Consider the following 25,844-nt stretch of genomic DNA (forward strand, 5'->3'; position numbering starts at 1 on the left):
ATATTTCAGGTCCGTCTCGAACCTGACAAACCAAACAAGCTATGTTATATATTTTATTGATCAAGTAAAGCTAGTTGAAGAGCTGCATAAACTGCCTGGAGAGGCTATCAGGAATAAAGTTTAGTCACGGAATGAAAAAGCTGTGTTGTGAGCAGCGTTTTCGGAGCTCGGGACGGATGGTGCTCTTCAACCCTGGACCGAAAGCTCGGCGCAGACGCGCAGATGAACTTTACCATGAGGACAACTGAGCCCTTGTCCGCAAGTTCTCCACTTCTGCACTGAAAGCAAGAAAGAGATGCAGAGGAAACGATACAAACAGAAAGACTAAATATCAATAACTGATCAAATCATATATAGACGCATCATTCAGTAGTTTCTAAATATACATAAATGTAACTAAAAATAAACCTGGGATAAAATTATATAATGTAAAAACTTAAATTAAAAAGAAATGTTGCTATATTAAAACTAAAACCAAAATAAAAAAATAACAGAAATAAGCTAAATGGGGAAAAATAAATACATTATATATATATATATATATATATATATATATATATATATATATATATATATATATATATATATATATATATATATATATATATATGTATATATGTGTATATATATATATATATATATGTATATATATATATATATATATATATATATATATATATATATATATATATATATATATATATATATATATATATATATATATGTATATATATATATATATATATATATATATATATATATATATATATATATATATATATATATATATATATATATATATATATATATGATATAATAATGACAAAAGCATGTTAAAAGATCAGTAAAACGTAAGATACAATTAAACTAACAATTTTTAAAAAATGAATAAAAAGCAATTTACCACAAATTGTTGCTTGGTTATACTTTTTTCTAACTGTACCATATTCAGTAATAGCATGAAAGTGTAAGTTCAAAGTTATATTTGACAAATAAATTCATAACTCATAGCTGCAGTACTCGCGGACAGTGAAATGGACTATAAATGTGCCACCGCTGCTAGATTTAGCAGTAAACTTTAGCTGGCATCCCTTTGCCTTCTCCGGGGCATTTATGATTCAGCAGCATGGACTGGATCCGCTCAGATCGTGTGTCAGATGACCCATAGCAGAGAACAACAAGTCCCTGGATATGCCAAACATTATGAAGTTTATATATTTAAGTTTGTTTGTGGCATGTGCACACGTGGACATTATAATCAGTGATTCAGGCAGATTATTTTCAGCAATGCCATCGGAGATATAATTCTTAATTAAAATAGTAGCTTGTCAAACTGTTATATAACCTTTATATTAAATTGACTTTAATAATGTTCTAGGTTAAAGACACAGTTGTCCAAAAATGAAAATTTGCATTAAACATGCTTTCCTTGAGGCCACGATGGAGTTGTTTTCTTCTACTAGAAAAGAATTTGGAGAAAACTTTGCATCACATCACGTGTCCGCCAATGGATAGTCTGCAGTGAATGGGTGCCGTCAAAATAAGAGTCCAAACAGCTGATAAAAAGACATCACATAAGTTAACATCTAACATCTTCTAAAGCGAAACGAATCCATCTGATTTCTAAACAAGCTTCCGGCTAAAATAATAAAGTCTGTAATCTTTGATACCGCTTTCTTCAGTTCAAGATTACTATATGGCTACGCTCTAAAACGCTGTCTATTTGAACCTTTATTCTAGTTTTATTCTAGTTTTCTAGTGCGGCGCCATGCCTCATAGACTCCTATTATAAGTGCATTACATCAAACATCAATTTTGTTTGTTTTCACAAACTGATGGATGAGCTGAAATTATCTTCTGTGGCAGATAATGCTGTATCAAACCCGGAACGGTCTTTTAACTTCGAATCAGGCAGAGAAGAGATGTAATGTGTAGCTACACGTCACAGTTTTCACCTGTAAACAACTGAATTTATCTTATCGGTGTTAAACATCTGTGCATCTGAATCAAGCCCATACCGTCTTCAAAGAGCAACAGGCTAACAGATGGAAAGAGAGCATGAGCATCACATCATCCTCACATTGACACACACCTTATTTATTAAAGCCTTTTAACACCGTTTCTAAACTCGCAGCTTACCGTTCTAATCACACTTTCGCAGTGAAGACGGTTTTGTTTCCGGTCTGGACACGTCTTTTGCTCGCTGTTCGGACGAGATGTTACTCTGTGCGCACGGAGCTGTTCAGAAGTGACGTCAGGTTGTGGGCCGACACGCGAGGCTTGTTCACCACGCGTTCCCTAAGGAACTTCTAATGGGTTTTTAGAGTAGTGGTTTTGGATTTGCGAGTAAAATAAAGTTTGTGGTTAACGTGACTTTAAAAGACTTTCCCGTTTCATTCTGGAACATCAATTACACGCAGACCTCAAGATGTGGTTCTCCAAACCACGGTGTGCGTTAAAACAGAAGTAGTTTATGCTAAATGTATATACATACTTGATGAAGCAATTATGTATAGTACATTTATTGTTATCACTATAGTTTTAAAAATGTACATTTGTGATATTATTTATATATATATGTATGTGTGAATATATAAAGTTGAGTACTTACATTCTAATAAATAAATATATATGTACACACACACATATATTTTAGTTACACTTTATTTTACAGTATGAATACTTATATATATATATATATATATATATATATATATATATATATATATATACACATGTAGGTATATATTATAATATATATATATATATATATATATATATATATATATATATATATATATATATATATATACTTACTTTTCATCAGATTATTTGATAGAAATAGACAAGTTGTTCATTTCTCCATATATATAACATACACTGTACACACACACACACACACACACACAAACATTTAATAAAATCCTTCACACAATTATGAATACATAATTATTATATAAAATTGCACCAGCATGACTTTCATTTCAATGCAAGAATCTGCAATGTAAAAAAAAGTACGACTACAACCAGTAATACAGTTATTTTGAGGCTTAAAAAGGCACTTTCTTGCTTTATTGCATTACGTCACTTCAACATAGATGGGTATTAGCGATACTTTCACATATTCCATTTATCTCCAGTGTTTATATCCATGCGCAGCCTATTTACAAATATAGACAATTCCCTCAATTCGTTCCGTACGAGCCAATGAAGGATTAAGCCTTACATCTGTTCCATTAAACAGCAGAAAATGCACTCCGTAATATTATCTTCGTGACGTTTTCTCAGAAAGCTTGATCGGACGGATGAGAAAACACTTGGCACATGCACAAACGAGTGATGCGCAGAGAAAGAGCTGCAGCACAATGACAGGTCAGAGCTTTTCCACTCCATATGTTCTCATTTAACTCTCACGGAAAACCTTGATACAGACAGAAATCCTGGAAGGCCTGGAAAAGTAAATCTTTTCAAATCGTTATACGTTTTAGTTATTATACCCCAGCGTACGAATGTTTGTGAGAACTTGACCAAGGCTACAATCATTTCATCAAAATACATACAGTAGCATTTCAAATAATTTTACACTTCAAAAGAACTGTTATACTGTAACTCATTTCTGTAATGCAAAGCTGAATTTTATTTTAGGAATATTATTGTCTTTTTTTGTTTTTTTTTTTGCACTTGCTCCGTTGAATCAATCCACAGAGTGATACATGCACAGTATGAATAAAAAGGTAATAATAATAACCTGTACAGGCTTTTTTAAACATTCTAAGCACATTGCTCCAAAAGTGACATTTTCCCATTCTTGAGTCACTGACTCATTGTATCAATGTGCCATGGTTGCCCATTATTAATTTATTCCACGAGTGAGCATATCCGATAACAGGAGGTTACCGAGATAAACCGACGCTTCCCAGATTGCGACCTGCTCGAATCAAACGGCTTTCACCAGGCTACCGATATGACTGTAGTCTGTGCATCAAGCTCTATTAATTTATTCATGAATAAAACTTTGTAACGGGGGAAAACCGACTTAAGCCCCATGCACTATATAAACATCTGACAGGTTTTGGATTTGCTGGAGATCAAGGCTGTCAGTAAAGCGCGTGGGTTAATACGAAGCGCGACCCCGCTGACATGTGTCGCAGCTCCAGGTGTTTCTTTGATTCATGTTCGACGTATCAAATGTGCTGTTTGTTTTTGCAGGCATCATGATTCAGATTGTATTGCCGGTCTGCGGCGCGTGAAATGCAGGAGTGCCACCTAATGGCAGGCGGAGGTAGAGAGCACTGTCGCCTCTTAATTGTGTGTGTGTGTGTGTGTGTGTGTGTGGGCTCGGCTATATGAATCACTCTCTCAGCCGGTGAGGGGGTGGTGTGTGTACCGACAGAGAAAGCAGATGTTCGTTGCTTTTGGAAGACACACAAAGTACTCGGATAGATAGAGAGAGAGAGAGAGAGAGAGAGAGGGAGACGAATCAATGAAGATGTTATAAAAACAGTAGAACCTTTTTATGATGGATTTCCGTTAAGCCGCAGGTGAAAATGAGAAAGTATGCCACTGATACACAGTCTCTTTACATCTGCACAGACTCATCACAACCCTGAATGGGAGAAAAGAAAACCAGAAACAGAGCAAGAGGGGAAAAGACAAAGACAGGAAAATTCGGTGCAATTTCCATGACCTCGTTCAAAGTAAAACAGGACAAAGATATAAAATAATACTGAATCGTTACCTCTAACACCACTGTATACACTTTTAGGTAATATACAGCTCACTACTCGTACGTTATTTTCTTTAAAGGCATGAAATGGAAGTTGCCGTTATTTTTTCCTTTCTTATTGTTGACGTATATTGACCGAAACGGCTTGTTGAATGAGAAACAAAAATGCCGGACAAGAATTGATTTTGTCCGCTGGATCGTTGGCGATTGCTAATTGGTTGCTGGAGGGCAGGGGTTATATATTAATGTATCAGATAGCTATATAAATATGAATAAGATGTACTGGTAATAATGATTGGATAAATAATTTATAACAAACGCTACAATATTCAATAAACCGATCCGACTAGTTTTGAGTATGTCGAGTGTTGACTGCGCAATTTAGTTCGTAGGCATTTTGTGTGCCGTTAATGAGGATCGGTGACAGCTAAAATACTGCTCACTTATATTGACAAAGAGGTGTGCAAGCAAACTACATCTCACATCACTCTCTTGGATGGAATGGTAATGCTAAAATATAAAGAAAAACACCAATTACGCACCAAATGTCCATGCTTTGCTCTTTATTATGTTGCATTAAGCCTAAAAAAGCTTAATGTCTACTTTACGTCAAGAAAAACGAACAGGGTGAATTATCCAGTAAAACGCATCACATATAACGCTTCTCTTATTGTTAGCTAAAACTAATACTATTAAGAATCGTGGTAACACTTTACGGTAAGGTTCCATTAGTTAGTCTTAGCTTTTTAGTCCAGATTGTATACATGTTATTTACTAGTAATATGCTGATTCATTTATAGACATCGTATTGGCGCAGATTCAACGTGCTTGCTATTTAAGATGGCGTTTAATAATGACAAATCGAATCTGTTTCCAAGCAAATGGTCTGCACCTCAAGACATCACGAAGCGACACCATTAATGGAGTCTGTGGTCAGACCATTCATTTATTTTTGGTCTCGACTGATTCTGAGAGTCTATCCTCTCCAATTAGCTCTGGCTGCCGATCAGCAAGAGAAAACCCACACTGCCTTTTACGTTTCAGGGCTTCCACGAAAAAAAACAAAGCAGCGCACCCCCATTACACCGACTCACGCCTGCGCTCTTCCTCGCGCTTTCTTGTTATCCTTCTTCATCGGGGAGCTGGATCCATCACGTTCAAAGTGAAAGAGGGCACCCATCAAATTATGGAGACGAATGCCCTGTTTGCGATGCATTATACATGCAGAAAGAAAGAGAGAGGAAAACAGGCAGGGAAAGGAAAGACGTACCGTCCGTTATGAAAACGCGCACCTTTGTTTCAGTATTCCAGGAATCCCTCCGTGTACCTGCCGGTGAAATCAAATTAGGAGAAGACCTGCAAGGCCCCTGTCAAAGCGCAACAAAAGGTAATTAATTCCACAGTTAAAGCTCAAATGCAGCTTCAAACTCTTCTGTCAATGTTACGCCCGCAGCCCGCGATAATTGTCATTAAATTTATTCTTGGTTAACAGTCAGCCGATACCTTCACTTACATCTGCCAGTCAGCGTTTCAAATGGTGACTAACTAAAAGTTAAGAAACTAATAAAAGTACTGAAGGACTTTGTAAACACCTCATCTGCCATTGGTCGATTCAACAGACAGCCCCTCCCACAAACTAACGGTTGCTTGGCAACACAGTCACCATGTTTGCATATATAGCTTCTGTAATCTAATTATCTAATTAAAATAAGTACTGAAGAGTATGCAATCAGCCTATGCTTATTTCCGTATCGCCCCCTGGAGGGCATAATGAAGCCGGTCATTTCTACTCAGTTAAGTAGTAATGTAGTAAAACGCATGAGGCGAGTAATTAATTACATAATTTACATTTCGGGGTGCTCTGCTCAACAACACGTAGTCTGAGTTTGATCTCGTTTCTATATGCCGAGACATTTTGAATTATATTTCACAAAATTGTCAACAATCAAGATTGTCATATCTGTGACAGCAGCACAGAACATCAGCACAAAGGATTGATTTATACCAACATGGGGTCTTTGAATACGCCCAATAACACACGCCTCCAGCTCTTAAAATATGAATAACAGATTATGAGTGAAAAAATATCGCCTCAGATAGGATGAAACCCAAACAATTCTATCTCGCTTTCCTTTCTTTATACTGTGTGCATCTGTACACTGTAATCTACATATAAAGTGAGTGCCATATTTATTGCTTCACTTTTTTTTTTTTTTTCTGTGAAGGATTTTGCTCATTCTGAATTCAGGAGCTGGTGTTTTATTTTTATTGTTTTCGAGTTCATAAATTACAACGTACCAGACTGTGTTTTTTTTTTTTTAAGGCCAAAAGCGTGTTTTCCATTTATGCCCCGAATTATGCATTGAAATAAAAGGTTTTGATTGCACGCAACTGATTATATATAATGTTACATAACAATATGCACTGACGCTGCGGGCTAGGTATGGAGAGCTTAAAATAAATCTTGTTTTTTAGAGCGTGAGGTAACATCGGTGGTCTTTTGACCCGTGATTTGACACACGCAACCACTGTCAGCGAGGGAATTAACCTCATGATTCCGCTTGACAAATGAAAAATATTACTCGAGGCTGCGATTCAAATTCTTTTAGAGAGTTAAAAAGGAAGGTGCACACATTTTACAACGCTGGAGTGTGCTTCATCAATACAACGCCAAAAAGTTTTTCTTTTTAAATATGATAACATAACAGCATCTCTGAGTCCCAAAACGGTCTCATCTCATCTATGCTGACACCACATCTTTTGTGTTGTCAGCAGTTTTGTGCAAACAGCAAAACTGGTCACAGCTGCTGCCTGACCGGTATTAACCCTTGTGTAATAAAAGTAGCCTACACTTTACTATACTGCAAAAAGATGCGTGTTACGGAAATAATATAACGAAGTGTGAATTGAATCTGTTTTCAGAAACAAGTTGGTTACAATTAAGTGAAAATGTATTAGTTTACGTACATTAAATGCAATCAGAAGATCAACCTGCTTAAGTACATCTTTATATGCGATTACGCGACTGCTTCTCAGTCGAATGTATTTTTTCTGAAACATTGTAATTAAAAAAGTGGACTTGCGTTGTATATGCCAAGACTGATTGAAAACACACTACATTTGATGACAAACAAATCCATTAAGTATTCCGTATCCCAGAATGCTGTGGTAACGGATGTCTCTCAAACATTTGGTTACTATAAGCCTGTTCGCAGAAATTACGCATTCTCGTTAACATCAACTAATTTGAACTGAAAATTCGGTCGTCATCTGCCCACACGAACATCACTATAAATTAGTGGTATGACTTCTTCCCCTTAGAACAGAAATGTCCACACAATGAAAATTCTGTTAAATCAAACTATATTATTGGGGCATGCTGTCTTAAAAGGATGTAGCCTAATGAGTTTTTCCTCAATACATTTCTAATTTGCTGCTTTCTAATAGTAAGGTAGTGGTTACGTTTAGGTATTGATTATGATTAGGGATGTAGAATAAGGTCGTGTAGAATAAGGCATTAATATGTGCTTAATCACTACTAATAAATGGCTAATCGTAGGCATAATAAGGCACTAAGATATTGAAAACATTAACATTGCGATTTTCTAACGCTAGGTCATTCGCACCAATTTGTACAAACTTGCAACTAGTAAAATACATACAATTTGTTCGAATCAGCCACTTCATAGCATACATACAAACTTGCATAGTTTATACAACCTTTAACCTTTTAAAGGGGCTACTCACAGCACAGTTATTGTTTTATTCTTGGTTTAAAAGTGACCGTGACCATATTTTAGATGCCTTAATAAACCCCATACATCAAAAACTACATCACTACATTCAAAAGCAGCAAATTAGGAGTTTATAGAAGCAAAAAAATAGTTAAGTTTGTTAATAGTAAGAACTGAAGGGGACTTTAAATGCTTACATAGTCCCTTTAAGCTTGCTCGGCTAACTAATACACGAGTTGAGTGGAAAACATCTGCCAAACTAAGAAAGATCCACTAATCCACTATTAGTTTAGTGATTAGCATCACTCATCAAACTTAAATGCAACTGTACTTAACTTGGATCCAGAAATAAAACTATCGGTTTTGAGTCTACATAAATGATGTTTGCTGAAATCACATCCCAACTTTAATTGTTAACATTTCTTTTTCGCCAGTTCCACCAATACTAATTTCGCATACTAAGTAGAATGGATAATATGTAAATTGGGATTCAGCCCCAGCCTCAGCAGAACACTGGGATGCAGGGTGCACTACCGTCTGGCCTGTTATTTCTCAAAGCAAAAGGCCCAAAGGGTCGTTAATTCATCACGGATTTAAAACGGGATATAAATGGATGAGGAATTGTGCCATTTACTTAAGAGCAATTGTCTAGAAATCATTAACTTTGGCTCAATTAATTAAAGCTTTTTATTCATCTTCCCCAAATACTCCACAGAGGGAAAGAAAATATTAACAGAGCGAGAGAAACCGTTGGTTAAGCATAAAAGGCTTCATCACGCAGATAATAAAAGAGTAGATTTAATTTTCGCTCCGTATATGCTAAACACCAAAATCATTACGCCGAAAACCCCAACATAAAATCATCTCATCAGAACTTCTGAAGTTCATTGAGCTTGTCTGAGCACAAGAGAATATCAAGAGCAGTGAGGGCGCCAAAATAAAGTTCAGTTCTTTCCGTGTGTTTTTTTTATATTATTGTCGATGAAATCCACAGTGCGAATTACAAGATTTGGCTTGGGCACAAACAAAGCACTCGCTCGGAATACATCGCATCTGAAACATAATGAAATATAATCTGTTTGCAAGTTTATGGGGTTATGAAAATCTGGACGACAGGGATGTTGCCTGCACTCCAACTTACACCGAGCGTGACATGTTGCATACATAAAATGTAGTTCTCCGACTCCTGTTGTTGTTTTCCTTGAATTCAAGTCGTCTTTATCAGAAACTGATACCGATGCGTTCGTTTATTACTATTTAAATCATGCTTATATGTTTATAACTGGCGTTCCACTTGAGGAATAAGGTAGGGTATAAAAGAGCAGTGCCCACTCAGGCGTCTGACATTTTAGGGAGCCCTTTCAGAGCCATAAAGGTGCTGGAGAGATGGATGAGAGCGGAGAAAGAAAGCAATACCAGACCATCGGTGGAATAAAGAGAAAGGAGAAGCGGAAATGTGAAGGAAAGTGAATTAGAGAAAGATTAGGTGGAAGGAGAAGAGTGTAACCTCTCTTTCCTGACCCTTGCAAAAATGCACCAAGGCAACAGCAATCTGCTCAAAAATACAATTGTTACTACAGTTATTGCTACTGGAATAAAAACTGCTGTTACTTGGTATTAGCCACCAGATGCAAGATTCTGAAAAGTAGTTTTGCCAGTTAAAGATGATTTTCTAATAGCATCATGGTGTTCGAGTCATTTCTTGTTAGGAACTATACTATTTTTGCATTGTGAAATTGCCATGACAGGTAAGCACATTTCACCCAAATTAATATAAAGCCGTGATCCCCATTAAGATTATTATAATAAGAATACTTTAAAGTGCAATATCTATATCTACTATGAAATACGTGTTGTTGTAAAATATGCTGCAAAAACATCCAAAAACTATCCTAATCGAAAATATTGTTATAATAACATTTACAATACAGTGATGTATGCATATTTGAACTTTTTTATTGCGTGAGCGATTCTCCTATTAATATTTAAAACAATGTTTAACCATCTTAAAACGTTATTTTTGAAAAATGTGCAATATTTCCTATTATATATTCTTAATTTTTAGGTAAAACATGATTTGATGAGATTTACCCATTAAGACTTGATGAATATATCTGACAAGCTGAAGGTGCTTTGTTTTCATGCTTTACAAAATAAAACAATTATTAGACAGAATGTGTTAATTTGTCATGAAAATAATGCTGCAATGCATAAACTCTAAAAACAGACTTCATTTTCTGGACCCAAATGCACTTTTTTTTTGATTTGTGATTTTTCAGGTTAAGTATTATTTGCATTTTATGAGCTTCACCAACTGTGGTATTTGATTTAAATGGATCCCCTGTGCTTTATACCATGAACAGCCTGGGTGAGAGTGAAGGAAAAAAAAAAAGATTTACGAATGGATGGGTGAACAGGCGAAAAACAAGAGTAAGGAGTCTCTGGTGGGAAGCCGAGTGTGTTTTATACAGCAGGTGTGTAGAAGACCTCTCCACTGGTCAGTCGGCGCATCAGCTCTTTCCATAGAAGTTCTCTCTCCATCTGCACTCCTTTCATAATGCCACGGTTCTCCTGTGCTCGACGGGACAAATACGGAATCACCTCATTCACTGGACCATAAGGAACATACTTGTACACAGGGAATCCTGCCTGAGCTAGAGATATGAGCAGACAAGAAAAGAATACCAATTTTAAAGTGTTTTACTGAATTTCTTTGATCATGCATCTGTTTGATTGCTATGCATTTTATAACTGTACTCTTGGTAATAATGTACATCTTGTACTATTTTATAAAACGTCACACAAAAACGTAATACTTTATTTTATTTTACAGCATTATATATAACTTAAATATTACATAAACAAACTATAAATAAAATGCATGTACATTTTTGGTATATTTTTATGAAAGCACAAGAATAAAATAATAAACCTATGTAAAACATATCAAAATGACTAAAACGTGTATAAAATCTAAAAATAGTTACAAAATATTACGAAAAACTACAATAGTAAAACAGCAATGCTAAACTAACAGATAATGATATCCAAATGTGTTTATAATTAATAAAAATGATCAAAAAATATTACTGTGATCTCACTAAAGCGATGCCTACAGAAGCGATTTTATAAACACCGCTAGCATGTGTGTGTTTGTGTGTTCACCTAGCGGAAAGCTGATTTGGTCGCACATTCCCAGGAGCTGGCCGAAGTACACCTCCTTATCTGTGGGTGCCAGACCCATTTCATTCATCCTGTTAGAGCATAAACACACAGAGCGCCGTCACAGAAAGTGAAAAATGAGAGGCCCCTTTGGCAAGGTCATTTAATACCGGATACATTCTGGCGATTGCTCACTCAAAGTTTTACACCCTCTTATCGGTTATAGCCATTACACGCACGAAGAAGACACATTCTGAGACACTTAAGGTGATATTAAGTGTGAATGATGTAAAAGGAGGGTAACTAGTGTGGACCTCCGTATGAATCAAGCCCTGCTGACACTCTTTGACATTGTGACAGAGAATGTTAATGACGGCGGTCACTGGCACACCTTTGTCAAACGAGGTTACACCCCTAAGGAGTGATTACAAAAAATTAATGTTCGCACATTACATTATTAATTTACACAAATTAATTAACTCCCAGAGGGGTCCAAATGTTCCTAGTGATGCAGGGAAGGACTTCATATCAAAAGAACAACACTTGTTTTTTGGGGGTTTTTTTTGCTCAACATCTCTTCACTTTAAATGTTTAAATGTTGATTTTTATTTATTTATTAGAAATGTTTCTTGAGCAGCAAATCAGTATATTAGAATGATTTCTGAAGGATCATGCGATACTGTGAAGATTAAAGTAATGGCTGCTAAAAATCTCAAGATAAATTGCATTTTAAAATATTAAAATAGAAAAAAAATATTATTTGGAATTATAGTAATATTTCACACCGTTATTGTTTTTACATTTATTTAATAAACGCAGCCTTAGTAGGAGACGCCATTAATTAACATTGAAAAAATGTTCAGACCCCAAACTTTTATACACTTATCGCAGACTTTAAGCCTTAAAATATCAAAATCCATCATTAAAATAATGATGGATTTTAATAATTTGAAAAATGATAATCTAAACAAAGCGTGTACTTTCAGTGTACTTAAAAGTTAGTGAGCACTAGAGATGATCCACCATATCCACCAAAAAAAAAGAATGAACATATATTTAGATTTGTTTATGATTTTCATGTACTGTATATGTATTTCATGTACTGTGTACTGAAAGACAGAAGGAGAGAAAATCAGTCTTACCTTTTGAGTGTATGTTTAACAGTGTCTATATTGTGTGATGCCACCATGACATTTGCTTTCTTATTCTGTTCGATCTCCTCCAGCACGTAATCCAGACACCTGAAAGACACCAGCTGCTCATAAATCATCCTGCTTTTGGTCCGCGCTTTCAGCCAACATGACTGTTGACCGCCAAACACAAAAGCTTTTTGAAAAGATCTGATTTATTTTGAAAGCTGTCAGAATGTGCCTTAATCATAAGAGGCTTACCTACGGTGAGATAAGCCCAGACTCCAGATAAATCTCTCCTGCCTATGAAACATTCTGTCAGCAGAGACCATCTGAATGAAGTTCAGGGGAAGTATGATGTTCTGATAAGGACCTATATGTGACAAGTATCTTAGGACTGCTGATCTGGATTCATAACGTACTTGGCCATGTCATCTTGCTCCTTAAAGAGGGGCCAAGTGAACCTGACCCCATGCTTCCCATTCTTGATTTGAAACATTCTCATTAAATGAAGAATTTTCCCTAATTCTCTGTTCCAGAACAGCATGCTGCCCATCTATGGTTTCAGAAGTTATTCAAATAAAGATATATATATATATATATATATATATATATATATATATATATATATATATATATATATATATATATATTTTTTTTTTTTTTTTTTCAGTTTAAATTATTTTTATTTATAATAATACCAAGAAATTCATAAATATTAAATCAGCTCTGAATTACTGTGAATTCTTTTCTAGACCATAAATTAGGTAAAATATCTGGACATGGCATAAAAATTAATAAATTTAATAAATTAAAACTGGTGGGTAATGATGTCTTTATTTGAATACGACTGAATATTAAATCAGATCACAGTGACTGTCCAGTCATGTTAGTTAATTAATATTCATGAGAAGTTGTTCCATGTTCTATTAGTCTAGAAATAAAGTATTATATCAAACAAAAAACATAACACATAAATTAAACTAACAGAAAAAGTAAAGGTATAGCAGATTAAGTCATATCTAAAATTTGGTTTTAATGCGAGCTAAGAGACAAATAGGACATGTTTTGTGGCATCAGACAATGTGGATGTGGGCTGATAGTGGGAGTCCATGGCCACACTGCATTAGACATTAGACTATAGGAATCAGCTGTGAGGGTTAGTGGAGTCTCGTGTGTGTTTTTTGCGAGTAGCTCTATTTGTTTTGCGTGGGTGAGTGACCGTTAATGGAGCTGCTGCCCAAGAAGAGCTTTCAGATGAGTCACTTATGAGACTCCATTTCAGTTCTGACGCTGCTTAGAAAGTAGCAGCCTTTGTAGACAACAAGACCGCTCGCTAGGTTTTGGAACAGACTTCAAGCGTGAAATTTGCAAGGAAGAATTTGGAACATTTCTTGCCTGTGGTACATTCTGTTAGTGGATTCATAGTCGGGGTTGATGGGGTCTTCGTATCCAATCTCTGCAGCTCGGCTTCTCTCCTGGTACATGTAAGCCCCCCTTACCAACTTGGCACCGAAACACCAGCCTTCCCTTCTTGATAGCTCCACATCCATGGACACATTATCAAATGCCTCCTGAGCACAGAGAATTCATTACATTGCTACAGACATCCTGATTTTGTAGAAATGTGATATATCATGTAAACAAACATTTGCAATGCAGACCTCCCTCAGAAACCAAAAATTGGTTATTAATAAATTGGCATGGTATTGAAATGAATGCAGTGGGGACTTGTTTAATGTGTAAGAGATTAGACAACTTATTGAAACTTGAAGAAAATGTACTCCCCTTAGGCCATCCGAGATGTAGTTGAATATGTTGCTTTAAAAGAACATTTTTGGAGAAATGTGGCATTACGTAACTTGCTCACCAATGGATCCTCTGCAGTGAATGGGTGCCGTCAGAACGAGAGTCGAAAAAGCTGATAAAAACATACCATTGCAATCCATACCATTTTAATCCATCAAGAAAGCATTATTATGGACTATGGAATTATATTTTGGTGGTTTTAAATGTTAGATTTGTTCTCGCAAACACTCAGCTTTCCATTTCACAGGACACTAATTTGATTGACAGGATTATTGTGATGGGTGAATTGCATCAATTATATTCTGGAACATACAGTACAGATAAATGTCTTAAAGGTTAATAGAAGCAAAAACACCCTAATGAACAAAAAAAGATGTCACAAAAAAACCGTGACCAACATTAAAAGCAGACCCTAAAGTTTTTGAAGACTCAAAGTTGTGCGTGCACTGCATGTGTTTAATTGTCATCATTATTTATTACATTTCAGGATTAATTGCAATACAAAGTTTCTAAGCACCTGTGTTAAATATCATTTTAAAGGTTCACTGTTTTAAATGTTACCCTGCCATAATAGCATGTTTTCTGCAGAGCATCTAACTGTAGATAAATCTCTGAATATCATTGTGTGATCCACGTTAACACCATTCAAAGGTGTCAGACGTGTGTGTGTGTGTGAGGCTCACTCTGAGGTAGCACTGATAGGTGTTGAAAACGACAGCTTTGTCTCTGTTGAAGATTCTCTTCATTTCCACAGTGAGTCTGCTGATGGCAGGCTGGAAATACGTCTGTTCGGCGTCCACCATCAGCCTGACGCCATTTTCCACCGCATGCTGTTCAGCACACGAGAAGCAGGCGGCGAGTTAAAAACACATTCATCAGCTGACTAAAAAAAAGACATCACCACAGACAGCGCAGCGTTTTAATTGATGTGGCAACCGTCATTCCTGATACAACCAAGGATTTGTCAACAAATAATGAAGCTATAACCTCCGCTATAATAATGACAGTGATACAGTGGTGTTAAAAAGGATTTGGACATTTAAAAATGTCTAAATGTCATTGCATTATATAACAAAATAACAAAGTAAGTGGCATTCATTTGAAATAATCACACGCAAAACACTTCAAAATAAAAGTAGTTTGGTATGTTTAAATGCTAAAAAAATAAATACGTTTTTTCAGCATCGTTACTCTTCAGTGGCACATAATCCTTTACAAATCCTTCTAAAACAGCAACAAATTTTACCCCAAACCTTTAAGGCTGAAAATTATAATGGATAAATTATATATAGGTCGCATTGCATGGCAACTCGCATTACAATGAGTGAGATCCACGCCGATTTTTTTTATCCTCCAGGCAACCAATTTGGAGAAAAAGTGTTATATGCGATCTCTAAACTTTGTTTGATTTGGTACTTCCAGGCTAAAAAACAGGAAGCCTCGAGTCTACCGTGAGTCACACAGCTTGTACCGCTTGTACCAGAGGCCTTTCACGGTGCGACATAAACCCGATACATGTTCCTCACATCAAGTTGACGGGGCGGAACAGCTCTCTAACCTCCACACTCTGCTGAAGGCTTTCTCAAAATCGATCTCTGTTACATTCTTCATCCATGACTGTCTGTTAGACCATGACCTTCTGCCACTCTGCATGAATACCACAGGAAAAATAGAAGAAGAACACAGCCAATGAGCGCACCTTAGCCAAGACGTCCAGTCGCTGAAGCATCCTTTTCATCTGCCTCTCCTCTTCCTTTGTGAACTTGGACAGAAGAGGCTCCAACTCACCAGTCTGTTAAAATAACAAACAAAAATGGAACGAAATTCAGTATTTGAACAGAAATCCAGGATGCATTTTTATTTGAAAAGTGAATCTTACTAATATAAAAATAAATAATAAATGGTTATTGATCATACTAAGGGTTGTTACTGAGCTTTTGTTTTCTAACAGTTAGTGACATCAACAAGTGTTACTTCAGTATTTCTCGTAATAGTGTTTATTCATATTTTGAATTAGATTTTATTTTTAATAGTCAAATGATTAATCACATCCAAAATAAAAGTTTTTCTTTACATAATATGTTTGTGTAATAGTGTGTATATTTATTATGTATAAATAAAGACAAACACATGCATGTATATATTTAACGAAATATGTTATGTTTATCTATTAAATATAAGAAAATGAACACAGTACAAACACATTATATATAGAACAACTTCATGATTCATTGTTTTTGGGTGCGTTGTTTATGTTCAGATCATTATTTTAACGATGTCCTTGCTATGTTTTTGGAACTTGATTGATTAATGCCAGAAATTAAATTATTGGGTGAACTATCTCTTTAAGTCACGCCTTTAAGTTAAAAATGCTATAAAGAAAAAAAAGAGATTGTTTTCTGCTCTTGCTACTCTTGCAGGCAAAATCTCTTTATAATCGAATTACCTGGGAAAAACTCAAAACTTCGAAGGGGCTTTTCCAGTGTTTATAGAAGCAATTAGACCATTAGAAATCAATAACCTTCTTAATTTATGCTGTGGTTAAAGTATCCATTTCTAGCCGCCTGCTTACCTCCAGGTTCGGGACAACCAGCAGATCAGATATCTTCGTTCTCTCGTCGATCAGGCGGTTCCAGTCCAGCATGTCCACCATGCTTTGGTGAACAAATAAAACACAGCATTCACGTTTCAGCAGCTTGTCACAAATTATGTTTCTTGAGCATCAAAGGATTTGCATGCATTATTACGGAACTGGTCGATTCTGCAGCGCAAAGTGCTCTTATATGAGTTTAGCTGCTCAGGGGTTTAGTTGACTCCAGGGGGTCAGGAGTAATGGAGCACCCGTGGAATAGTCCTTGAGTAGCTCTCCTCAGTTCATAAGATAACTTCATTGTCTGTCATTGATTGGGAAGATTTACAAGTCTGAGTGTCAGAACAGCAACGGGAAACTGGTATTTCTCACCCTGATGAGTGCAGTCGTCCATCAGAGAAACAGCTCTGAATGTTGCCTTGAGCTCCCAGTCTAGCTAGACAAGTCTGCAAAAGAAAACACACACATTTCCATTCATGAGACCAAATCCATAGTGATACATTCTGAAGACTCGAGAGTCAATTAACGTACTATAGTTCACCCAAAAATGAGATTTGATGATTTCTGCTGGATTTGTGCATATTTCTCTCTTGAGAAGTAAAAGGAGAAAGTAATAATACAGACGGAAGACTTAGAAGCAACGGCTTGAAATTTAAAATGTCTTAATAATGGATATGTACATACCACTTTTTGCCTCATAAGACAATGATGGATTGGTGTGGATTATTGTGATGTTTTTATCAGCTGTTTGGCACCCATTCAGTGCTAAGAAAGTGATTATTTGTTCCAATGAAGAAACAAGCTCATCTACATCTTGGATGTCCTGAGGGTGAGTCGAGATTTTTGGGTGAACTATTCCTTTAAGCAAAACCTACTTAGGTTTCTCTTATGGAAATAATCACATATAAATGTCCTGTCTAAGTGCCTGCTAAAAGACTACTTAATTATTTATTGTCATGTTAATTAGATTTTGCCATTAAAATGAATGCAGCTCATACTGTACAGTCGTTGAAATATAGCCTCCAGTTGCTTGCTGCAGGTCAGATTTGTTACAGTCGCCTTACAGTCTATTGCAGTATTAAACACGCTTTAGTGTTGGTTGATCTGTGAGTTTGGCCGCAGTTTGAACTCAATTCGTACCTGCAATTGCTCCAGATCCAGTTTCTGCTCCAGCACCTCCACACCGTCTTTCCCCTGCTTGGCAGCAAGGAAACTGAAAAAGCGTCTCCATTTCACCAGCACCTCGGAGAACTGGAGCTACAGACGCCCGAGGGAAAGATGAGGAGCCTGTTTAGTTCACCAAGGTGACGGATTTTAACCCGTGTTTTCTGATGAATGAACCCTGCCTGAACCTCAGTCTTACCAGGAATTGTGGTCGCCCCAAGGCAGTCATCTTAATAGCCGAGAAACCGTCTTCAGAACTTCCACCTGAGCAGGCAGGTGATTTTCTTTTAGAGTTATTTTAGAGGTTACTGCAGCAATGGAAGTGAAACTGCCTTTTTAGGAGCAATTTTCCAGGAACGCTGAATGAATTCTGTGCAGTTATACTTAGTGTTGCCGGTGCATTACAATGGGTGTTTCTCCAATAGTGCTGGCATAATGGAAAACCCAAGCTGCATGCACATTCACAAATATAAATGCTTTCAAAAGTTGGTCAGCTTCCATGCTTTCTTGGCACTCTTGCACATACACTAAAAACACATACAAATAATCTGCATAGCACACGGCAAGGAATAAAAAAAGAAACAGGATAAAACTTTGCACCACTTTCCATGAATAGAGTATATTTTAGTGTTCGGTCATTTCTATTAATGAATCTCAGCTTGAGAAGTTTGATGGAAGTCAGAACGCAATGTAAAAAAAAAATCTACCTATTGCAAGACAATGCTGTTTATTTGAAAGTAGAAGTGTTTTAAAACTTGCTCTGCTTTTGAAAAAGGCAGCACTGTATATGCCATCATGATTTCAAAAACTAAACATATGGTGATGCGTCACACTCTGTGTTAGTATTGTCTATTAATATATGACATATTGAATGATGTAAGCTCATATGCAACATATCACACAGCTTTGTAGTTCAGTTATGAATGTATTCTGGAATTCCCAAAAATTGGTACCATCAAATAAATGTATATGAAATGGTATTATCTCACAGGCTTGTGCATTCATACTCCTTACAAAACTGATTTTGAATAATACTTTGGCCTACACACCTTATGCACTAACCCGTCATTCTGGACTAATAATAAATTACAGACACTTGCGTAGTAACATAATTTAGACTCTGTCTACATATTAATGATTTATTTTCCTTTTCTGCCTAATAACACCAGGCAAAAGAGGAATCAGCCTTTTGACTAACTTGTGTATATTTACATTTATTTGAGTATTTATTCATGTATATTGTACCTTTTCTTAAAATAAAAAATGGCATTCAAATAAACAATAAATTGTATTAGCTTGGAATATGTTATGTGTTTAAACAGCACGAAAAAACCTAAAACAACTTATTTATTATTATTATTATTATTATATTTATTATTATTATTATTATATATATATATATATATATATATATATATATATATATAAAAATAAGTATTAATCCAATTAATATTAATCATATTAATACATAAAAATTATGTACCTTAATTACAATTATAAATAGTGCTATCTTAATAACAAAACAATATCTGTAAGTTTTAAGCCCTGCTTTGTAACCTATTCGTGGAAAGTGCCCTGCATACTTTCTCTATGTTTTGGTCATTGCATTTGTAGCTCCTGGCTTTAGTTTTGCTTGTAAACTGACTCCAATTCCAAAGTTAATTACTAATCAGCTTTAATAGATGGTCTGTTACCCGAGGCTTTGATGCATTTCAGGAAAGTCTCCATGTGTTGGTCGCATTTGGCCTCATCGGCATAGAAATAAGTACGAGCGCTTGTCACGCCTTCACGACGATCGCCAAACTTCCGATGGGCTGTGAATTTTTTCTCCCGCTGTTCAGCTCCTGAAAACAGCGTCCAAAAGGGAAAGTTTGACCTTTTGCTTCGATATTACAAAAGAATTCAACTGTTAAAATGGTGCACATACTCACCAGGGCTTTCTTTCTCTGATGTAGACATGCAAGATCTATCAACAAAGAGAAAGGCATTGACATTTTTAATAAAACAGGGGACTAATGAAACCAACTACTTGTTCTTTAGGTCTTTTTAGAGACCTTTAGCCAACAAAATGAAGAAACAGCAGTTTCTGTAGAGAGGGATCAATAATAACTGCAGAGGCTGCTATGAAGTCACTTTACTGTGGTGCACTTCTGCTATTTGTTTCCCTTCTATATTTCAGGGTCAGCACTTAAAGTCACACACTGACTCCCGCCTGATGTCTATGCTTATACCCGCATGCATTTAAACTCTCTACTCCTCTCAGGCCAGGCATTCAAGCCAACTCAAAGGTTACACAGCCACACGGGGCAGTGATTTGTTTAGACCGAGCTCCTGTGATCTCCACATCCTTCGAACGGCACTCGCAGCAACGCCTCCGCTCTTCCCCCGTCCACCCCAGAGCTGTGGATACGCTGCATGGGGCGGCTCAGCGGAGACAATGTTTTGACGTCGGTAATGTTCCAACAGGAAGGAATGTTGAGATGTTGATGGGGTCATTAGCGGACAGACTCGAGTCCTTCCAGACTTAAAGTGCTCAGTTAATGCCTGCAGCTAAACAAAACAGCGTTTTTACATCACATATACATATACATATGTGTATATACATATGTGTGTGTATATATATATATATATATATATATATATATATATATATATATATATATATACATATACACAAAATGCATTTAAAACCCTTTTCATTGTTTGTTAGGGGAATTTTGATATATCTTTTTTGATATAAATGAAAAATTTGCTCTATATACCAATTAAAAAAATTATGTTTTACATCAGTCACAAAAAAATGCATAAAGCAAGCAGTTTTTTGCATGTGAAGCTTTTTGCTCTTAAAAAAAATTACTGCTCTTTTTAATAATAATTTACTGTATATTAGTGCTGTCAAACAATTCATCACATTCAAAATAAATTTATTGCTTAGCCTACATAATGTGTGTACTGTATATATTTATGTATATACAAAGAAACGCACACATAGCATAGGTTTTGAAAGTATTTACACGCGTGTATATTTATATCCAAATAAATTATGTAAAATTATATTTAATACATAAACATAACATCTATTGCTTCAATACAAGAGTGTGTGTATTTATATGTATTTTAATACATATACACACACATCATATATTTGATGAGTGAAATATTAATTCATTTATTTTATTTTGTTTTGATTCAAGCACAGAGAGATTCTGTAGAACAGTCTTGGACAGATAACCGTCAACATTTCATAAAATCAATGCATGCGAGTCAATTACAGAGGACCGATGGTCGTCATTATAATAATAATGGCTGTCTGCACCAAACCAAGACTTAACAATAACAGCTTTTTCATACAAAATGATACATGGCAGAAACTGAGAGTCTGAGACCTCAACGGAATGATCAGCCCTGGGTTCCTGCATATTAGATGGCAGCCTACTCAAATGCCACATCCTCCAGCATTCTCCCTCTATCACACCCTTGATAATGCTGAAAAGCCAAGCTGAGCACTCTATTCTGTATAACAGCATTACAGGATCCATCGGGGTGGATGTTAATGCAATATTGATAGGGGCAGAGGCTCTAAAACACACATCACGAACATAAATTAGCTTTTATTAGCCAGTGACCAGCCAGGGTCCTCTGTGGTTGTAAAGAGCATTTCCAATAAACGCTCCATTTCAGCTCATTTCGACGGCGAGGCGAGAGCTCGCGGTGATCTAGCGCCCCTCTCAGGCGACGGAGAGAACTGCGCTTTACAGCCACGGAGTAATCTGAGGAGGGACGCCTATAAAATTGCTCAGACCTCTGACAGCTGCGTTCAGAAATGAAAGCAGTGATGTGGAGGAGAAGTCCATTTATTGGATCTCACTCTGTATCGCTGGCTTTTCCTCATAATCCAAATGGCATATCATCTATATCTCCGTCTCTTTCTCTCTCTCTCTCTCTCGGTACTCAGGCAATACATTTCATTTATATTTCCAGCAGGAGACCCTCGGGGACGGCACCGGCTCTCTGTAATTTCCAAAAGGTCAATGACAGGAACAAATGAAGACATTTTTTAATCAAATGTCATAACGTTGACACAGCTGTTGAAATGTAGTATAGGCTAATGGTTAAGGACCTGGGCTGATATCAGAAAGGTCACTGGTTCACTTCCAGGTCAGGACCAATGACAAAAAGTTACCTGCAGAGTTATTAAAGAGCTAACCTCTTTTGGAGTAGAGAGGCTGCGGACTGCGTTTCTAACTAGCCTAGACCGCAATTAGTATACAAGTTGCATGAAATGAAAACCGTGTACTATTTGCCAAATAATGTCTGTAAATGTTTCAGTAATGCTGACAAACAGGAAACAAATTAAATTTGAAAGCACGTTTTTAATATTATTCGGAACGTCGAATATGCATTGGGTGGTTGCTAGGGCTTCACAAGGAGTCCAAATCTTTTTTTTTTTTCAAAAGTTTGCAAAGAGGACTATTATAGTTAATTATTGCTACTTATATCATTGCTGAAACCAAAAAAAAAAAAAAATATATATATATATATATATATATATATATATATATATATATATATATATGCTTTGTACCAGATTTAGCTATTTTGTGTAACAAAACAGTAAAAAAATTTTAATAATAAATGCATAAATAAAAAAAATCATAAATGCCAATAAATAAAAAATCCAAATGTATATATCAAAAATTAACGTATTAATTTACTTTTGAAAAAACTAAATAAATACACCAAAACTAAATATATAAATATATTTGGGAAAATCTCCAGTAATTTTAGATGTTTTTCGGGGGGTCAGACACCCCAATAATTAACTCCCCAGGTTGAGATGTGTTCAAATCACTAACCCTAAACATGCGTAAAAGTGATAGCGATGCAGGTTTGAAGCATAATTAAATAAATAACCCACGGATATCACAACACAGCATGAACTCCTATAAAACACTCGCTTTGTCAGTATGTGTACCGCGAGACGAGATTCCTCAACAGTGAGCATGTGGATACCCTCCACATAAGCCAGTCAGAAGCAATGGGCCTTGACCGAATCAACCAATCGCATATCGGCTCTGTGTTTACATCTGTGACAGCAGATCAAATCTCAGTCTATTTCTGTGAGCTCTGCACATGAGCACAAATCACAGCATGGCCATTAACCTCTAGGCCCTCTCCCGAAAAAGTAGTTAGTGCGATGCAAAGCAGGTTTTAAACACTGATTCGATTGTAAAGGTTTTTACAATCATAGGAAAGAAAGAAAGTTTTCCAAACACTTAAAGATTCAACTAAACTAATTGCCCCGTAACTGCAGGTTGATATTAGGAGAGCAAAAGTTCTTAATTAGCTGCTTGAAATTAAGCAAATTAAGCACTATAGCTCTATGGAGCTAAATAATTGCGTTCATTTATATTCTGTTCTCATGCCTGGTGTGATCTATATCACTGATTTATTTATTTTGCTCTTAATTGGTCAGGTCTGGCTCATGTATTCTGAAAATAAATGCCTGCAGACTAGTTAAATTTTCAGCTGAATGTAAAATGTACCTATCGATAGAAGGTGTATTTTGTTAAAATGCTCTACATACACACACAGACAATATATGTATACGTTTATACATATATATATACATATACACACACATTTTTTTCAGCATGAAATGTCCTTACAAATTAAAATTCAAATAACTTATTTAATAACTAGATAGAAATATCTTTTAAATCATTTCTTTTAAAGTGTAATTTATTCCTGACATTACATTTTTTGTCCCACGACCCTTCAGAAATTATTCTAACATGCCGATTTAACGCTAAAGAAGCCTTTCTTATTATTTCTTTGACAAAGAGCAAGAGTAACTATTGTTACAAAAGATTTCTGCCACTTTTGATTAAATGAATGCATCTATCTCTCTGTCGTCCTTCATCAGCTAAAGCAGCTTAAACGAGGCAGTTTGCAGATGTAGAGAACAGGGCTACAAGAGAGCACTTACTCCATCTCTTTCCTCTCAGCCTCTTCCTGTGAGAGATCCTCTTCTACACTATAATCCAGCACTGCCCCGACTCCATACGCTTGGTTCTTCTGCACTACAGGCCTGATGGACTGATGGTCCTCGCCCGCCACAAACTGACCGTAGAACGTCATCTTCATAAACTGCTCAAACATCTTCTGTCCCAACAACTTTCTACTGAGGTCCATTATCTGTATGAGACAGAGAGCGTTGTCAAGGCATGGGCATATTACAGTAAAGTCGTTTTAAATTGAGAGCCCTATGTATTTTTAGGTAAGCAATCAATGCATACTGATATATAAATGATTAAACTGTTCCACCTAAACACTACTTTTTATTTTATGCAATGACATTAGGGTTTACAGTAGGAGCCTTGCAGTTTGAAGCCACGGTGTATACTGTATACGTGCAGGGACTGTAGGATCATTTGGTTTATTCATGAAACTCTCTTCTAAAGAGCCGATGATTTAAATCAGGTGTGTTGAACAAGAAAGACATGCAAAATATGCCGGGGATTGTGAGGACTAGGATTGAGTTGCTGTGAAGGTTTCCTAAGGGTCAAGGAGACTTGCGCATGTCTTAAATACATTCTACCCTAGCTAGTAATCTTGGCTCTTGTAACTGTACACACTAACCACATGACTTCTCCCTGGCAAGATGCCATTATTGTCAATCATCTGGTACAATGCCACAGAGTAATTCCAGACAGGGACACAGACGTTATTTATATACAGTACAGGATGGCTCTCCTTTTTGGTTAATAGTGTACCAAGCGTTAAGTGCATTACATACCTCTTTATTCTTATCAACCAGAACATCATAGGAGCACAGTTTGAAAACCACCAAGCTTCTAAGCAACTCAAGTGTGTCTTTGCTCTTGTAGGCTTCCTTGGTCTGTTCAAAGTCAATGGAGATCTTGTTACCGAAAGATACATGCTCTCGGCCGTCCACAGACTCGTCTCGGGGGTTTGTTTCGGTTGGATGCAACGCTTGCACGCTCCGATGATGGCGAGCGGAGAGCCCCAAACTCCTGTCAAGAGTCGCGCGCCCAAAGGCGGGGAGGGTTTTGCGGAGAGACATCAGCTCAGGACCTCCGTAAAAACAGTAAACACAGACCAGCTACAGCGTTTTGAAAACCGCCGTGTCCTTGAGCGTATTATTTAACGCTACCTGTCTCTGGGGCCCCGCCTATATTCAAATCCGGGCTGAAGGATTGGCCCAAATCCAGTGACGTTTCTGTTTACCAACGTAGCACGCGCATGTGCTGCCCTAAGCGTTCCGTAATATAAAAACTCCTAGATGTACATAAATGCACAAATTAATTTAGCTACACTTTTTAGGTTATACAATCTGTGGGTTTAGATAATGCATAAAAAAACTTATTATTTAGTTTTCGCTCTCTTCGTCGTTTAGTTTTGCTCTTGGAGCCGTGTTTGTGACGTAAAAGTTTGTCGGGCACCCGCACGTTCCTTGAAGTTAACGGAGGGGGGAGCCGTTGCGTTGTTAAAGTAATTCACTTTAC

The 25,844-nt window shown here is 36.4% G+C and overlaps 1 protein-coding gene across 1 annotated transcript; it reads right to left on the reverse strand.

Moving 5' to 3' along the window:
- Positions 1-2,910: 2,910 nt before the first annotated feature.
- prodhb (proline dehydrogenase (oxidase) 1b) lies at positions 2,911-25,544 on the reverse strand. The gene is made up of 14 exons (XM_043238983.1): positions 25,115-25,544; positions 24,305-24,513; positions 20,247-20,281; positions 20,010-20,159; positions 18,515-18,579; positions 18,292-18,408; positions 17,524-17,597; positions 17,134-17,215; positions 16,261-16,353; positions 15,245-15,391; positions 14,151-14,326; positions 12,765-12,863; positions 11,626-11,714; positions 2,911-11,114 (listed from the first exon to the last, which is right to left on the reverse strand). The coding sequence occupies exons 1-14, from the start codon at positions 25,400-25,402 to the stop codon at positions 10,924-10,926; spliced, it is 1,815 nt and encodes a 604-aa protein (XP_043094918.1). The 5' UTR covers positions 25,403-25,544; the 3' UTR covers positions 2,911-10,923.
- Between the last annotated feature and the right edge of the window lie 300 nt (positions 25,545-25,844).

Source organism: Puntigrus tetrazona, chromosome 5 (assembly GCF_018831695.1).
Source record: "Puntigrus tetrazona isolate hp1 chromosome 5, ASM1883169v1, whole genome shotgun sequence".
NCBI lineage: Eukaryota > Metazoa > Chordata > Actinopteri > Cypriniformes > Cyprinidae > Puntigrus > Puntigrus tetrazona.